The sequence below is a fragment of the Etheostoma cragini genome, chromosome 12 (assembly GCF_013103735.1).
Source record: "Etheostoma cragini isolate CJK2018 chromosome 12, CSU_Ecrag_1.0, whole genome shotgun sequence".
NCBI classification, from domain to species: Eukaryota; Metazoa; Chordata; class Actinopteri; order Perciformes; family Percidae; genus Etheostoma; species Etheostoma cragini.
The window spans coordinates 20,585,011-20,602,924 of NC_048418.1; the positions used below are offsets into that span (position 1 = coordinate 20,585,011).

At 39.6% G+C, this 17,914-nt stretch overlaps 3 protein-coding genes across 3 annotated transcripts in view; 2 read left to right on the top strand and 1 right to left on the bottom strand.

Annotated features, from left to right (window-relative positions):
• ltb4r2b (leukotriene B4 receptor 2b) lies at nt 1–7,051 on the top strand. Its single transcript, XM_034888785.1, has 5 exons — nt 1–231; nt 3,070–3,655; nt 5,190–5,390; nt 5,489–5,532; nt 6,740–7,051. Exons 2-5 carry the CDS (start codon nt 3,089–3,091, stop codon nt 7,005–7,007), a joined length of 1,080 nt encoding a protein of 359 aa, XP_034744676.1. The 5' UTR covers nt 1–231; nt 3,070–3,088; the 3' UTR covers nt 7,008–7,051.
• A 2,934-nt stretch (nt 7,052–9,985) lies between these two features.
• sdr39u1 (short chain dehydrogenase/reductase family 39U, member 1) lies at nt 9,986–14,068 on the top strand. Its single transcript, XM_034887883.1, has 6 exons — nt 9,986–10,150; nt 10,742–10,848; nt 11,103–11,185; nt 11,942–12,063; nt 12,589–12,741; nt 13,188–14,068. Exons 1-6 carry the CDS (start codon nt 10,135–10,137, stop codon nt 13,619–13,621), a joined length of 915 nt encoding a protein of 304 aa, XP_034743774.1. The 5' UTR covers nt 9,986–10,134; the 3' UTR covers nt 13,622–14,068.
• A 4-nt stretch (nt 14,069–14,072) lies between these two features.
• The window catches only part of mettl17 (methyltransferase like 17), a 6,642-nt gene continuing 2,800 nt past the window's right edge, over nt 14,073–17,914 (bottom strand). Inside the window, exons 9-14 of the mRNA XM_034887882.1 lie at nt 17,447–17,554; nt 16,842–16,910; nt 16,663–16,713; nt 16,480–16,572; nt 14,522–14,718; nt 14,073–14,337 (exon numbers count right to left, since the gene is read on the bottom strand). Of these exons, the coding sequence (XP_034743773.1) occupies nt 14,259–14,337; nt 14,522–14,718; nt 16,480–16,572; nt 16,663–16,713; nt 16,842–16,910; nt 17,447–17,554 (597 nt within the window). The 3' untranslated portion in view covers nt 14,073–14,258. The remainder of the gene's footprint in view (nt 14,338–14,521; nt 14,719–16,479; nt 16,573–16,662; nt 16,714–16,841; nt 16,911–17,446; nt 17,555–17,914) is intronic.

The following is a 17,914-nucleotide window of genomic DNA, read 5'->3' on the forward strand; positions in this document are numbered from 1 at the left end:
GAGGGAGGGAGGGAGGGAGGGAGAAAGTTTAGGAAAGACACTCCTCTCTGCCTCTCTTTCCCTTTTAACCAAGGCATGTTGCAGCCTGTGGGCCAGGATGCAATGCAGTTTATTATGAACAGAGCTAACAGAGACCATCACACAAGGGAAACACTGTGAGACTGAGAAGAGAGCAGCAGTTGGATAATTGAATCTCACACTCATCCAAGAGAGACATCAAGTCCTGGAAAGGTCAGTCACTTTTGAACCTTCACTGGAAAACCTAATTTAGGACATTTTTTAACAAAACATCTGCTTCTTTCCCATTATTTGTTTCCATCTTATAATAATAATAATAATTTACTTTTTCTGACTTGATTATTTACACAAAGCAGATTTATTACAAACCTATGACTCATCATTTTATCTTTGGACTGCAAGATAATCCATCAGTATTTCCTTCCTGGCAAACAGAGTCATTTGCAGGAACAAGTCATTTGCAGATTCTTTTCAAAGTTTCTCACATTTTCATTTGTTGTTTTTGAACCCTAATTATGAAAAATCCTATTTTTGTAAATCAAATTCACGTAGTATTTTTTCAAATGTGTCTGATTTTCTCACATACACTTATACAGTCCTTTCCTTACTATGTCATTTACACATAAATGACGTCAGATTTTGTGTTATCCTTGGTGTAGTTTGTCTATTGCGACAGTACAGTTATGTTGTAAATCCATTACAAAATAAGACGCTTGTGTTTTCACCTAAATTGGCATGGTTGTCTGTGGGTTGGAACAACTAAATGACAAAAAAGCAAGAAACAAGGAAGCTGTCTTTACAGAAAAACAATGCTTTCACCTGGCAGCGTCAATATGTTGCTCGGACTCGGCTTTCTGTGGCACTTTTTCTTCTGGAGATCGGGAGAGTTGTTTACTCGTTCACTCTTCTCACATTTTATCCATCCAAAATAAACAGTTTGCTTTAGCCAGACCAGAGCAAGGAAATAAGGACTTAATTAATAAATTAATCAAATAAATAAGGGCTTGTTCTCACAAAAGGGAAATGTTTCTTTTGTGCGGAGATCAAATCTTCTCATGTTTCCTTTAATAGGAATTTTAATAATATTCAGGGTTTGGGGGCGCCTGGGTAGTTCACCTGGTTGAATGTGCGACCCCGTGTACCACGGCTCAGCAGGCTCACCTTACTGCAGCGGCCACAGGTTCAATTCCAACCTGCAGCCCTTTGCTGCATGCCATTCTCCTATGATAAACTATCCTGTCAATAATAGGCCAAAATGTTCCCAGAGAATGGTGATTCTTTGGGCTGACCGCTAGCTCACCCAGTGGGGTGTGCGCCCCATGTAGACAGAGCCCTTGGTTGTGGTTGGGGTTCAAATCCAACCTGCGTACCCTACCTTATCTCCCCATTCCTGTTTCAAAGCTATCCTGCCTGTTAAAGACCATAAAAGGCCAAAATGTATCATAAATAATAATCAGGGGTTGTCAGGGATACACCATGTTTAACTGTGCTTTTCCTTAAAGGTCAACATTCTGTGACCTCTGCACTCCATGTTACTGGTTTCCATTACAAAAAGAAGAGACAAGAAAAGAAGAACAATTTAAAGTGAATCAAAGACTGTGTCGAAATAGTGCTCTTCTTTGACGCAGTTGTGCTAATGTTTGGCGTGTTTTAGCATGCTGTGTCTGAGGTTGACCTACACTTTTGGCTACAGAGTCTTGTGTGAATATTTTAGAGGCTGCGTCAGTGCCAGCCATCCTCTAGATCTGGAAACAGCTTGTGTACCTTTGACAGACAAAGTTTTGTAATGTTTATATTCAGTAACTGGCACACTATTTAATTCACTCCAGACTATCACACCATTTTCATCTTAGATCAGAATCAGAATCAGAAATACTTTATTGATCCCCGAAGGGAAACTCTGTGTTGCAGTTGCACAAATAGTAGAAATATCAGAGTAGAAATATAAGGAGTGTGGATCTGTACGGTATTTACATAGTTAGAGGAATATTATGATACAGTATTTACATAATTAACATAATTATGGAGTTGCAATGGTGAAAAGTAATAATAATAATTACAAAATAATAATAATAATACTAGCAGTTGAGTATGTAGCGAGTAGTAAAGAACCATATTGCCAAAGGACGATTTTTTTTGTCAATGCGACTTCTATCACACTTTTTTTTTCAAATTAATGTTCCCTAATCTCAGAGAGGACTCACGGGTGGCAGTCCACCTCGTACAGATGAAAAGGTTACTGAAGCATGTAGAGGACTGGGATAAATATTTCCAGGAAGCTCAAAAAAAGAGATGTCTGACATCGGGTTTTAGTCCTAAACTTTTATGAAGCCTTCAGGAGAGAAACAATGAAGGTTTCTTTTAAAAATAAGATGGTAAATCATCGTTGTGAGATAGTATATTGTAAAATGGAGAAATAAAGGAAAGTCATGGAAAAGGCCTCCACAAGTTTCCCTGACTACGGATATTAGGTAAATTGTGCTTATGACATTTATATATCAAGGACCATAGGCAAAAAAAACATGATTTTCATACAAAGAGAAGAGCAAAAGATTTGTAACAGATTTAGCTATATGCTGGGCAAGTAGACCCAAACTATGATACGACTAATGCAATATGCAAATTGAGGATGCACAATATTGTATATCGGTAACATATCATCGTCTGTCCAATGCTTGTCAGGTTTTATACATCAGATTGGTCCAATGTGGTAAATCTGTGATTCATGGGCTTCTCCAAATGGTTTGTGAATAAAGAAAGATGATTATGATCATCATATAAACTAGTTTTTATACAGATCGTATCAACATCGGTAAACATTTGTTATCATATCGGCCAGAGTCTTGTTATCTATGTATCCTCATAACAACTCCAAGTTTAAAATACATTAAATACTATACTCAATCATAAAACCAAACACACATAAATACAGATGTCAATCATTGCACCCATCCTGTGTCATATGAAATACCCATTTCCACTCACCCATTCTTCATTTTACTTTAATGATGAATAAAATATTTAGGATCTAACTTTCTCTCTCATCCTTAGGATCACACCTCCTTCTAGCATGCCCGGATCCAATGGCACAGAATATGGCTTAGGACACAAAGATGACAGCCCTGTGAGCAACGACAACGCCACAGTCCTGGGTGCTCTGATCCTCAGCTTGGTCTTCCTTGTGGGCGTCCCTGGCAACCTCTTCATTGCCTGGAGCATCCTGGCACGCATCAAACAGCGCTCGGTCACCACCCTCCTCATCTTCAACCTGGCGTGTGCCGACGGCTTCCTCATGGCCATCACAATCTTCTTCATCGTCTACCTGGCCAAACAAACGTGGGTTTTTGGTGAAGCCATGTGTAAAGCCCTGTTCTACCTGTGCAACACCAACATGTACGCCTCAATCTTCATGATCACGCTGATGAGCGTGCACAGGATGATGGTCGTAGTGTTGCCAAGGAGAGTGTCCTTCAAAGTCAGCAGGAAGATTATGAAGCGAGTGATCGTAGGCACGTGGGCATTGGTGATGGTCATTTCTATCCCTTCACTGGTGTTTCGAGGGGTGAGAGAGGACAATGACGATGGGTGGAATACAACCAAACTTGTGTGTGTGGCCAATCACACTCTGCCTCAACACGTAAGTACACCAGGGTTGCAACTGACAATTATTATTATATTGTTAATTTATTAATTATTATCTGCTGTTAATCTAAGTATTATAATACTTTCTTGCCTTATTTATTTAGTCAAAAGCCCATTGGAGTCATGATCTTGACCACATGGTAAAAAAAGTTCTAATGTTCACTCTCTTTTAGCTCTGTTTTGGTCTCCACCAACTCCTAAAGGATGTCATGTCCCTCGGGTCAAATTGACCCGTGACTTATTTGGGGTTTTAAAAACAATTCTGCAATAAAATTATACTTTATAATCTACTAACAAATATTGTCTTTATCTCAATTTCAAACAATTGAGATGTAATCAGTCTCTACTGGAACACAAATAAAAATTTAACTGTGATTTGTTTTTTGTCATAAGCTTTTGATTCATGTTAAAAATCCACTATGGAAAAAACATGTGGTCATATCCAGAATCATTTTCTGAATTGAGTCAGGAAGACATGTTTATCACAGAAAATAAGGTAAGGCTGTCGATTTTCAGGTAGAAAAAATTTAACTTGTACCATTTCTTCTTGTAAAAACTTGAAATGGGTCAATTTGACCCAATACCATGCAAGGGTTAAGCTGCTAAATGCTGCACTATGTTCACCAGCTAATTGCTAGTCTCACATTGCCAGCCCTTTACAGCGTTGTGGAGTAAGATCTGGCTACACCATACTGTACATTCTAGCATAGGTGAAAAATAACTTTGGGGTGAAACATTTGCACTCCGTGAAAGAAAATGGCACATACAACATTAAATGAAGTTAACTGTTCACACAATACAGTAACGTAAGCTACTAATATTTGCTGGATAGGTGGTTAACCCTCATTTTCTCTCACTATATGGACAACGCCCAAAGCAATCCCACCAATCATTCCCAAAAAAAGTTCCCAGTTTGAGAGTAAATGCCGTAAACGTATTCTTTGTAAATCCTTGCAAATATTCCCAAACCAAGCAGGCCTTGTTGCACCATGAAAATTTGCATCAAACCCTGCCATTTTCACATGTAACGTTAGCTTGCTAGCTCAGAAATACTAGTTGCTGTTTCTCGAGTGATCATCTTTCTGAACTTCCGTCTGCGTCAGAACGATTCGGTAAATGAAATGTCGTTGATCCAAAAGAGCTGGAGCTAGCTGTGTCTGTCTGCTGTTGGCTGCTGAGCAGATAATGTAAAGAGGGGTTTACATAGAGATGTAATTGATTAATAAACATAAAGAAACAACAGAACAAACAATAAATGTATCTTATTGGTGAATCCGAGCATGGGTCTCCTAAATCTAACCCCGAAACAATGAAAAAGGACTAACTTATGTCTCAATGAACTTGTGCCTTCAGACAGATACCATATAAAATTCATGTGAAGTTTGGCTTTGTTTTTATGAATGAACGGATTCAGTCTTCTTTTCAATAGCTCACACCTTGTTTTGTTGGATCCAGACAGTCATGTCCACAGAAACACATGTAATCATTACTTACTTTCCTATACTTGTTTTTCATTCTCCTGTGTGCAGGTGAGGTTTCATTACGCCTTAGAGACGACGGCGGGATTCATTCTTCCTTACGCCATCATCATAACTTGCTACGTCCTCATCCTGAGACGCTTGAGGAACACTCAGTTCCGCCGAAAGGTCCGCAGCGAGAAACTCATCCTGGCTATTGTGGTGATGTTTGGCCTTTTCTGGTTGCCGTACCACGTGATCAACATGTTACAGGTGTGTGTGGGCACTGTTTTACTAATGACATGAACTATGTTTCTAATGTATGATCTGATTGTTTGAATGAACACTGAGTATGTTTTGGTGTGTCCAAGGTGGCAGCTCAGTGGTACCCCGAGGGCAGTGATGCAAGAGAAACGTGAGTAACAAAAGACTCACTCCCATTTACCCACTTTCTTACACAAAGTAGGTTTATGGTATCCTTATTTTATTTATTTTTTATTTTAAACAACCAACAGTCAGAAAAAACATTAATAGTATTAAAACAAAGGGATTTTCATTTTTAATATCATACTTTACTTTTACATGTACTAGAGCTGCATATTTAAGCACTAACACTTCAACAGCAGATAAGAGATGCTAATTTGTATGACTTGTGCCCGATGGGCCCATTGAGTAATCCATTCATTAATATACTAATATTATATCAGAATCAGAATCAGAATCGGCCTTATTTGCCTGGTATGAGGACACAGTTGAGGAATTTTTCTTTGGGACATCGTTGCTCACACTGTGCTTACACATACAAAACAACCAAACAATACATACACACTAATATATACACAATAATATATACACACTCTAAACAGATACAATATAGAGGCAATAGTGCAATAAAAATTATTCAAATGTGGAGCATAGTGTAAAGAATGCTGGGATAAATACCGTAGTATTATGTTATTATATTACAATTTGAACAGCTCTGGAATAGGAAATGAGAATGATAAATAAATAACAAATAATAAGTGAGATATAAGAATGATGTAAATACTAAATAAGTGGAATAATAAGTGGAACCAGTAAACAGGTGCTGTAGAGACAGTGTTACTGGGATATTAACCAGAACTGAACCTGACACTGTGGGTAAGAAGTCAGCTGTTCATCAGAGAGATGGCTTGTGGGTAGAAATGTTCCAGAGTCTGTGGGTTTTGGCGTACAGTGCTCTGTAGCGCCTACCAGAGGGGAGAAGCTGGAACAGGTTGTGTCCGGGGTGAGATGGGTCTGCCGTTTTCTGTCCATCATATTAGTTATTTTGAGAGGAAGATATTTAAAGAGTCCATATTATGCTTTTTCCCATCTTTCAGTGTGTTATATAGTTTTTCACTACAAATGGAGCTTTCTCTTTCACACATTTTCTAAACTGCCTGAAACGCCTCGCCCACATTCCTATTTAAAACTTGTGTTAGTGATGTCACCGATTAAGAAAGCCAGTGCAGTTTTTCATGTGCTGCCTAAAGTGTAATTTATGGTAGCCGCAGGGTTCCCAGCTTGAGGTTTTCTGTGGCAGGGCACCTTTAATAAGTCTTAGCTGTAGTTGTGGTCTAACATCTTCTGTTAATCTGCAGATTGGACAAGATCTCTTCGAACAGCCGTGCAGTGACTTCGGCTTTGGCCTTCATTAGCAGCTGTGCCAATCCCATTCTCTACACCTTTGCTGGAAAGTCTTACATCAGGCAGAACGGCTTTGCCTTCATGGCTCGCCTCTTCGAGGGCACGTCCCTGGACCAAGCAAGACCCAAAAAAAATAAAGACACTGAGGGACTCAGTAATGCTGACTCCACCAATGGCGCAGGACCTCCTCTCATTTCAGCCAAAATGGCAGAAAAGCATTGAATAAACATTGTGTATACAAATTAGCTGACAGTTAAATTTTGTTTAAAAAAATACATGTGGAGCATGTAGATTTGGGGATAAGCAACAATTGACTATAACAAAGCACCAAGTGACTGAAAAGTATTGTTTTGTAAATAGTATTGAAAGGAACAAGTTCTACTGGAAGTCTGCAGTGCAAGGACATGAAATGAAATTTTTTTTACCCTTGCTGTATATCAAAACTGCAAACACTGAGTAATTTTTATTTTACATTTTGTGGCAGTTAGAGACTGACCTTACTCGTTTTGTATCATTTAACACTGTCAATCTCCATATCTAGCATTTCAGAGAATAAACTTTTTTTTTTTACATGTTTCTTTTGTTACAATATTTATTTAAAATAACTTATCCAAAGGGAGTCATTTTGTTACAACTGTTACTAGATTGTCATGACACCCCAGCATGTTGTAAAAAGCTATGCATCAACTTTATACGCAACTGCACCATTTTCTTTGTTCATAATTTAAATCTAGATGAAATCTTACCCTTTGCTGTCAAGGTCCTTAAGGGCCAGTAGCCGAGATGCCAGTTCACCTTCTAGTCACTGCCCAGGGAAACTCCCCACTCTGACATCAAAGTGTACATACCGTTGTGCATTTCAGGCATGTGTGTATTGTTTAAATAAAAAAAGTAGTCTTGTCTGTCCTTTTTTCCATTTTACAGTGTAGCAAAAAGTAGACGCCAGCTTTTTTTCTGCATGGATTTGTGGCTTTTCAAGCACTGTTACAACTTCATATTTTTTTAAGTTGTTATAGAAATTTAAAAGTGTCATTTCATACTTTAAGTGCAAATGCTTCATTGAAGCATTTGTGTTAAGTGCCAACTACCTACTGATATTAGATATCAGGCATCTGTATAGACATATTGCCTTCAAACTGTAGCACCTACAAGTCAAAGCTACCAGCTGAAGTTTACCTTATTGTATTGAACATACATTCTTCATATCCTGATTTTAAATGTTCTCACTGTGCCATATATTAGAGCTACTGATAAATCCCAGGCATATTCTGTACTCCCATTTTACCTGCAAATAAATTCCAACAACGCAGTTTAAAACATTCACTTTATTTGCCAGTGTTTATTTGAGTTCATACAGTGTCACAATTTCAAGTCAATAAATAGACCCCCTATACACGTGTACAAATTTAGAAAAGGCATTCTTATTGTCAGGCAGCTAAAGGGCTCATACTGCATTACAACTGAACACAGTATAAATAACACCCAACCAGTGTGATCCAGCAGTGGATTCAGTTCACGCAGTGTTCCGATTACCTGTAGAAACAAAAAGAAAGTTCTGTCAAAATTTTAATTCCATGGTCACTTGGAGGCTGAAGATAGCAGTTAATAGAGTTGAATCCACCTTTTAATATATATAAATGAAGGTTTCAGCACTGTATTTATTTAACCTACATGGTCCTGATACACTGGCACCAGGGTGTAAAAATTGTTAGTAATAATATCCACCTTTATGGATCAACCAAAGAGACAGAGACTGACCTTAAGAAATCCAGTCCAGGCTCCTAAAATCTTAAAAAGGAGGAACACAAGAGGTTAGTCCCAACATTTAACACACTAAACCTCAATAGTATTGTGCTGTCAAACCAATCAGTGCAGTGAAAGAATAATCATGAGGTTCAGCTGAAACACGGACTCACATGCAACTCATCATTAAGGTTTGACCGTACAATGTAGAACTAAAGCCATGTCATTTAAACTAATTTTACATTTCTCTCCCCTCCCCCTATTGACCTGCATCTGCTCTGAGATGCAGATGAAAATAAGAGCACATCCTTCCACCTCTGCAACAGGTGGAAACGCATGGGAATATAAAACTAATTACACTCAGTGGCCTAGCTGGAACTGCAGTCATATACAACAAACAACGTGGTAATGTTCAGTTTAAATAATGTTTTAGAAAGATGTCAATTCAGCTGAAGGGCTATGAGGCTGTAGCTGGTGGTGTGGATTAGCTATATTCCATTATACAGAGATGTTAACGTTATTTAGCCTAACACGTTACCCTTACTGATATTAAGACACCTGGGAGTTAAGTACACTAATTAAAATTGATTGTAATCAATGAAGGGTTAATTCGTCTAATAACGGCCCAACTTGGCTCATTAACACGTAACTTGCAGACCACGCGGTCGGTTTGGCGCTACTGAAGCCACAATGCTAACAACGACAGTCTGTGCGGAAATGGAACTAACCGCAACAATAAAGCAGCTAAATAAACACATTAACTACGACATAAACTAATAAGAAATAAGAATACAAAATGTAAATATATACCGTCGAAGCCACATGCACGTTGTTGGTTGCCTCCCAACGCCACAATGCACCCGACCGGCATCACAGCAACAAGAGAAGAGGCTGTTAATGAAGCCGAGGCTCAATTTATCTCTTTATCAGAACCGGAAAACAGCCAGCTTCCGGGTCTTGCGAAATAGGTAAAAAAAAAAAATGAATTGCCAATATGAAACACATGTTAACATAAATTACAAGCAGCATGTTCACTGCATGAACAGTGCATATCATTATTAGATTAGAATAAGAATAAGAGCTGAAATGTGTAAACAAACAAACAGACATAATTTACCCAGCAGCTAAAGGTGCTTAAGGAAACATATTCTGAACTAATAAAACAACATAAATAAGTGATAAAAGATCACATACATATATTATTTTCTTGACCAAGCAAGACAATGAACGATTCCAGAATTTAATATTATAGATCAAATTAAAGCAAGTTAATAATCATCAATAATCTCTTATTGCACTTCCCATATGGTATCTCGCTCTCTAATTTGGTATAGACCAAACTGTATAAAAGACCTAGACTGTATGAGTTAATTTAACTTAATAAATTAGCTTACTGTATTAACAGATAAATGAATAAATAAGCTAAAGCCAGTAACTTTTTCACCTCTTCTTTAAAAACAACAGCTACAAATTGACGTATTGGCATTTTTACGGAACGTCTATTGGTCCAAAAAGGCGAGAAACAACTGTTTAGTCAGTCAAAAGAAAACGGTGAAACCTGCAACGACGTTCAGCTGTGAAATACTTTTTTCTTCATTTAAAGACCATGAGAGTTTTAATAGGTATGTACTTTATTTAAAAATTAGCTAAATGTATACGCTTCAGAAAGGTCAACGTGACATAACGCGAGCTAGCTGTTAGCTCTGCACTGTAAGAGCACTGTTAGCATTGCAGGAAAAATCTAGGTATATGTAGGCTACCGAGTAAGTTAACCTGTGTTTGCATACTATTCAACAGACAAATTACAGGTAAAAAAGCGCGCAGTGTGGTTCAACGTTGTAAACTGTCACTGTTTTTTTTTAACCGTTAACTAAGTTAAAGCTATGTTTGCTAAATTTCAGTTTTGTAAGCATGCATAGTACGCATGCGCAGTGTGCAACGTTCTGACTACCTTGTGCTTTGAGTATGTGACAACCATAGACTTAAAGAAATTATAAACATGCTATGGTAAAGACCACACCCTGATTGCAGCCAATGAATTGTGTATTAAATACAATAGTGCAGCATAATTAGATATTAGTAAAACTAGTGCAAATATAACCTAAATGGTCTTTTCTCTCATCTACATTTATTTTAACTGGCAACTGATGGTTTCCGTGTGCATCTTTGGTTTCTCTGTTTGTATGAGCATTTCTCTACTGCCTAACTTGTAGGAGGGGGATCTGGCTTTGTGGGCCGTGAGCTGACTCGCCTGCTCAAGGTCAGAGGTCATGATGTCACAGTGATATCTCGCCAGCCTGGTCCGGGGAAGATAACATGGGTATGATCCATAGAAAGTAATAATAATAATCCTAATTATTTCAGAGTCTTTTGTATAATCTCAGGTCAATTCAGAGTTGTAGTCAAACAGTAGAGACGAAGGTCGTTTCTCATCTCCTGATTCATCAAAGCAATTTTTTCTGCTTGAATTTTGGTCTAATTTTTTGAATTTCTCCTTGCTGTATTGCAGATCACTGCACTTGTCTCTAAATCTAGTGACATTTATAAATATCTTTTTCCTCTGTGCTTCTGCAGGGTGAGTTGGAGTCTCATGGCCTCCCACCATGCGAGGGCGCCGTCAATTTGTCTGGAGAGAATCTAATGAACCCACTGCGATGGTAAGCAAACGTTTGTGGAGACCCTGTTCAGAACAGTGGTATGGGGCTAAGGCTTTTCATTGCTTTGACTTAGTGGCAGCCATTTGGGAAAGGTAATTGTGCATTTCAACATTGCAATGCCCCCATGCTCAGAGCCAGTTTCATAAAGGAAATATTTTCCCAGTTTGATTTGGAAGAACTTGTCAGGCCTGCATAGAGCAGTGATTTCAATCCCATCCAACAGCTTTTGAGATGCACTGTGAGCCAGGCTTTGTCACCCAGCATCAGTGGCTGACTTCCAAAGCTCCAGTGGATTAAGTACAGTGGCACGTAGAGCCGGAGGAGTGTGGAGAGTGTCAGGGTGGGTTCTGGTCCTTGTTCATAAAGCTAGTGGCGTGATGGACCTCAGCCTCCTGCCAGAGGAGAGTGACTCAAAGAGTTTGTGGCTTTGGGTGGGAGGAATCCGCAACAATCTTTCCAGCACACTTCAGAGTCCAGGAGGCATCAGATTTCAGCCAATCCCCTTCTCTGCAGACCCAGTGACATGCTGCAGTCTGCCCTTGTCCTTGGCAAAGATAGCAGTAGTGTCCACATCATTTCGGCCATGAAGGGTATTTGTCCCGCTCAGTTAAAGCTTTGAATTCTTTAATAAAATGTATCTAGATCGGTTAACAATGTACAGATTCCTAACCCCCACTAATGGACACTTAATTTTGCCAGTGAGTGTTGCTGTGGGTACTGGATCTCCCCCTGATCTGTTTTTATTTGTGGTCTCAGGTGGAATGAAAGCTATAAAAAGGATTTGTTCTCCAGTCGTCTCGACACTACAAAATCTCTGGCTCAAGCCATTGCTGCTTCTCCCAGTCCTCCTCACTCCTGGGTCCTGGTAACAGGCGTAGGTAAGTCTCTCTGCCTAATAATACAACTTCATACTATAAAGTTTATAGTCAAAATAGTAGTCATACTACTGAATAATACTTTTTTTTTACATTATTATTTGCATAAAATCATCATGGTGTGATTTTTCGCAGGGCTCTGTACCAAACAGAGATGTAAGTCTGTAAAATATAATGTGTGGGCCAGGTCTTCTTTGTATTGTCTTTTATTTTGCAAAACATTTAGCCTTTAATAAATATTGTGCCTCCTGCAATTTGAAAACTGCAGATTACGATTTTGATGAAATTACAATTCATTGTTCAGCCCCCCTCTAGGAGCTTCCCAATCTGAACAGCATACGACACCCTCTGTCCTTAGACCCTTGATTCGGACTCCGTTAACTCTATTCGGAAAACCAACAACAAAATTACAGTATAGACAATCCAAATTACTAAAATTACACGTAAAATATAAACTTATATGAAGAAAACGAAAGTAGGCTGCGAAATCTATTGCTGTAATTTCTTACTTTGCTCTCTGACCCACAGGTTGTTACAAGCCCGGTCTGACAGCTGAGTACACGGAAGATAGTGAATGGACACCATTTGACATATTCTCTAAACTGGTGAAAGAGTGGGAGGACTCTGCACTCCTTCCTGAGAATGTGACAAAAACCACCAAACAAGTTGTCATCAGGTCTGGTATGTAAAAAAGGAAATAAAGGTATTTGACTGAGATACCAAAAATTACATTATACAATTCTGGCAGTTTAATGTCCAGTACCCACGCTTTGCTAGGAAATAAACAGGCACTTTTTTCATATTTTGCCAAATAGACATAAACAATGAGGAATGTAGAATAATAGTTCATATTTCTGTGGCTGAGGTGCTTGCTCACCGCTGTTTTGAGAACAGATAATGCTTTGTTTCTCAAATTAAAAATCTCAGTACTTTTATGGCGTTCTTTAGAACCTGACATTTATTTTAGTAAACATGTACCAGCAGGGTCTTAGGTGGGTAGTGAGGGTGTAACTCTTCTTAGTTGTAGTTCTACTTTCAGATTTAGGTTGGTGAAAAGAGTTTAACTTTATATAAATCTTGCCTAGTGCCATCATAAGCCATTCTTAATCCATTCCTCCCTCCACCAGGGGTAGTATTAGGCCGCGATGGCGGTGCCATGAAGCAAATGCTGCTCCCCTTCTGGCTCGGCCTCGGGGGCACGCTGGGGTCAGGAAGACAGCCGTTTCCCTGGATCCACGTCTCAGACCTGGCAGGAATCATCGTCCACGCCCTGGAGCGCCCCGCTCAGTCTGACACTCCCTCCCCTTCACCACAGGTGTTCAACGGGGTCGCGCCTGCACTGAACACCAACCATGAGTTCACTAAAGAACTGGGCCGGATCCTGAGGAGGCCTACCATTTTCCCTGTGCCTGGTTTTGTCATGAACACCCTAATGGGCTCAGAGAGGGCCGTGGTCCTCATGCAGGGCCAGAAAGTCATACCAAAGAAGACTCTGGAGGCCGGATTTGAGTACAAGTATCCAGACTTGACCTCAGCACTGAAAGAGATCGTTGGGAGTTAACCGATGTTGAAAGAATGTGTGCTGACTTAAGATTTTCAGGAATTGGGTGTTCATATTCACTGAATTACAAATATGACTGCTCAGAACTGAGGATCACACATAGGACTGAAGACTGCTTGGAAAGTGGTTTCATGCCACATGAGACCAGTTTATGAATCTGGTTTTCTGAGACTTTGTTCATACTAAGCACTTCAAGAGATTAGAGAAAATGAGACTCAGACAAATACAGTTGTGATGGGATCCCTGTGTACATTTACTGAAGGGCACACTGGGATTTAATTGGTCATGCATTGAAGGGCTACGTAGCACAACAAAAATGACTTTGGTATTGTTTCAGTAAAGGGAAGATATTTATCCAGATGCCGTCACTTGTTAAATATCACATTGTTGTAAGAAATGAGACTATGGTTTGTTAAAGGTGGTGCACAATAAAGCTGGGTCAAGTACTTCCTTATGACTTTTTATTGAAGTAATCAGATTGTCACATGAGTCAGTATTTTAACATTTCCAGTAAGAAATTTCAGATGTTCTGGTGAATTAAATAATAATTAGTCCTTGATTGGTAGGCATTTCTCAGTTTTAGGGTGGTTCAAAAGTAAAGAATCTCTTCCTCTCCGACTCAACACTCTAAATCACTCTAGACGTCGTCTTCCACTCTTCGAATCCTTGGCAGTTGATCTCCCCAGTCGCTGCTCCGGGCACAGCGGTATTCATCTCTGATTCAACCAAATGAAACAATTTCCAGTCAAATTTAGAGATACCATGGTCAATGCTGAATGTGTCTATGGCACCATGTATTTACTTAATATTTGATCATATACCTCTAATAAATAATATTCCACATGTGTATGCCATATACTAAATACTGCTGCCCCTAATACTTCTCATACAGCCCCTCACCTGCTGTGTTTTCGTGCTGTCACCACCAGGTGTTGTAGTTGTCCATCAGGGCAGCACATTCGACAGTGGACGTGTCTTGTTCTGCACTGCACCGGTGCGATCAGCCTGGCCCAGTCCACACCTTCTGTTTGTGCCTGCGCTGGTTCTGTCCGAGTCACAATCAGGTAGCTGAACTTCTCCGTCTGCCGGTCATTGTGCTGGAATATAAAATAAGGGGAGTCTATTTATTCGGACTGTAGCTATTGATTATTTTAGTAATCCAGGATTCTACAGATAGCTCTTCTATGAGTAATTGGTTAAGCAATACTTGTTTTTTTGTTGAAAAGCAATGAAATAAATAAAATTGTAATTGCTTAAATATTATACATTATTATGTCAAAAACCTTAACCTATTTAGTGCAAGGCCAGACTAACTTTTCCCTCTTCGGTCCCCCTACAGGTTGTCTCATTGGAACTACAGCTCGCGCGGCCCACCGCTTCGGTCCCCCTCGTAGACTGTACATTATTGGACAGAGCATGTGTGACGCACCCATTGGTTTGTGGAGACCGGCTATGAGTCGTCGAGTTTGTTGTTACGGGCACAGCCATCCTAGTTGTGGATGGGACGATTAGATTAGGAGTGAGGGAGGAGCCACGGTACGTTACATACTTTCAATGAAAAAACTAGCAATTGAGACCTTAATCTCATTATTAAAATGTTGACAGACAATAAATCAAGTGAGAAGTGGGTCACTTTATCAGACTTCTATAGAAACCGACCTCCTTTTGCAACCACACGTGTCGCCCCCTGCTGGAATTCAGATAGAATGCAGGCACTTTTGCAGCACTTCGCCAAACCAGATGTGTTGTCCATTAATCTTAGCAGTCTTTGATCCTCCTACAGGTTGGCTCATTGGAACTATAGAACTTAGCTATTTTAAGACCGACGCAGTTGTTAATTTCTCATCCAGTGCCCACGTCGTTTAAATAGCAAATGCACCTCGCCCATGGACGGTGTGTTCAGGTGCATTCTGGGTATACTGCTATCTTGCGGCAGCAGAAAGTGATTGCGCCATTGACCAACAAAAACCTGGTCGAAAGTCAATAGTGCAACAACATTTCATTGTTATTTTAACAGCAAATTAGCAAAATGTGCCTATAGGCTCGTGCACAGCGCTCGCACACTATGCTTGTTACACACACACACACACACACACACACACACAGGGAAGCGCAGCAGCGCACAAACATGTAAAGGATTACAAATAAATATATTATGGTGCATATCGACCATCATAATAGCAATGGGCCAAGGTACAAATGCACCTGTCTTTTAAAAGGAATGGGAGACGATGGGTTTAGTGCCCAGAACACATCTATGAATTAATACAAACACAAAGTAGAACCCTTTTGAAACATGCGCCTGGCAGACGGACCCTTTTTTCCGCCGTCAAACTAGCAGAAGTGGATTTGGACACACCCTATACGCAGCTGTGCAATGCGCTTCACGCCGGGCACGTAGATTGTTAAAATAGGACCCTTGGTGTTGCTTTAAGTGCCATATTACATTTCTTTTTGTTAAAGACAACTTTCTGAAATGCAATAACAAGCTCAAACTAAGGCTTACATCACTATTAATAATGAATTAATATAATGGCATACACCAATATTAATGAATTAATATCACACATAAAACACTGCCTTAAAGATGTGCAACTTTAACTTTTTCAGAACTACAAGTCTCAACCTGAGAGTGATATGTGAGTGTTTGTTTAGACTTTTGTATCCTTCAGTCAATAACTGGTGTAACACACTAATGATTTGCCCTGTTATTGGTGTGTTTTACACAGTCAGCAGGAGCAGTGATGATACTGATACAGTGCCTGAGCAAACAAAGAAACTAGTCCCACCTACAGATGCTTTACACCAGAGATTTTCAAAGAGACAACGGGGAAAAAAACGAGGCAACGGGTTCTTACCCCGGGCAGAGGCAGAGGTTGGTACATCTGCTGGAAGTTGCAGGGTGTGGTGGGTTCATGGGCCAGTCTAGGACACGGCAGTTCATGAGGACACTGAAGAAAGAAAAGAAAAAACATAGCATATCAAGAAGCAGGTTGAAAGTACGGCATGATATTGTATAGAAGCTCAGTTTTAAAACGTACCGGAGCAAACACTGATGCTGGTCTGGTGTCACAGACAGTCTTCTCTTGTTTCTGGAAATAGAGAACTGCACGTCATCGGTCTGCTTTCATAGACTGTGTCATATAATTAACACTACTGCAACTAACCTATTATCCTACGGCGATTTTAAAGTGCCATCTTATCTGCTGTATTTGAATACCTTTAATAAAGTGTTTCTGGCATCCATAAGCATCTGATGGCCATCTTTCGTCCCATTTTCCACCAGCACCTACATAAAAAACAGGGAAAATAACAATCAAATGTCATTAAAAAGATGAGGACTTCTATGTACCAGAACAGTTTTGAAGACAAGTTGCTATTTAGAGACAATCTCAAATCTAGTATATCTTCACTAAATGTGCAAGGACAACAGGCCCTCACACAGTCCAAAGCACTAGGGCTGGGCATTACTTTGATATTATATTGATTTTGTGATAGAAGACTTAATATTGTCTTAGATTTTAGATATTGTAATATGGCTTAAGTGTTGTCCTTTTCTGGTTTTTAAAGCTGCGTCACACTAAAGTGATGCCATATTCTGAACTTACCGACTGTTGTATTATGGATGATAATTTATCTAAGATCTAATTGTGAAAATATTTGCTGAAAGCACCAACAGTCATCCATACAATATCAACATCAAGATTTTCTCTATTTTGCCCAGCCCCACAAAAGGACCATAGACAATTAGCAGTAAAGTGCAAATGATCTATAGGCAAGTTATGTAGAAGTGTTATGTGTAGAAGGCTCCTTATTTTAACCAACCAGGTACGAGTTTGTCTTTCTCCACAAGGTTAACACTGCCTCTTCTCGCTCTTTCACATTCTGAAGCTCCGACAGGGTGAAGGCTGCTACCACCAAGTCAAACTGCACCTGGAAGGAGAAACACAGAAAATGTCAGGGCTACTCATCCTCGAGATGTAAGTGAGCCACTCCATACATGATACAAAATGATCCAAGCACAGAACCAAATGTAAAAAAGGGAATCCTAACAACGCTCCTGTGGTTGAGTAGCAAATGTAGCCCTGGACTAACTAAAAAACTAATTGTGGGCGTGAAGATTTTTGTCAACAAATATAACTTTTGCATTATCAGCAATATACAGAAACAAAACATAGTTACAGTTTCTTAGCCACTCCAACTGCATTTGAAGGCTAGCATGTCATTTTATTTCTGAACACAGAATGTGTCTTTGGTTGCTTTAGTAAAAAGTGAGGGGGGGGGGGGGGGGGG

Coding starts and splice junctions, on each gene's coding strand:
- ltb4r2b (XM_034888785.1), top strand. CDS start 3,089: ATGCCCGGATCCAATGGCACAGAATATGGCTTAGGACACAAAGATGAC. Junction 5,391..5,488: donor ACGTGATCAACATGTTACAG/GTGTGTGTGGGC, acceptor GGTGTGTCCAAG/GTGGCAGCTCAGTGGTACCC. Junction 5,533..6,739: donor GGCAGTGATGCAAGAGAAAC/GTGAGTAACAAA, acceptor GTTAATCTGCAG/ATTGGACAAGATCTCTTCGA.
- sdr39u1 (XM_034887883.1), top strand. Junction 10,849..11,102: donor GTCCGGGGAAGATAACATGG/GTATGATCCATA, acceptor GTGCTTCTGCAG/GGTGAGTTGGAGTCTCATGG. Junction 11,186..11,941: donor CTAATGAACCCACTGCGATG/GTAAGCAAACGT, acceptor TTGTGGTCTCAG/GTGGAATGAAAGCTATAAAA.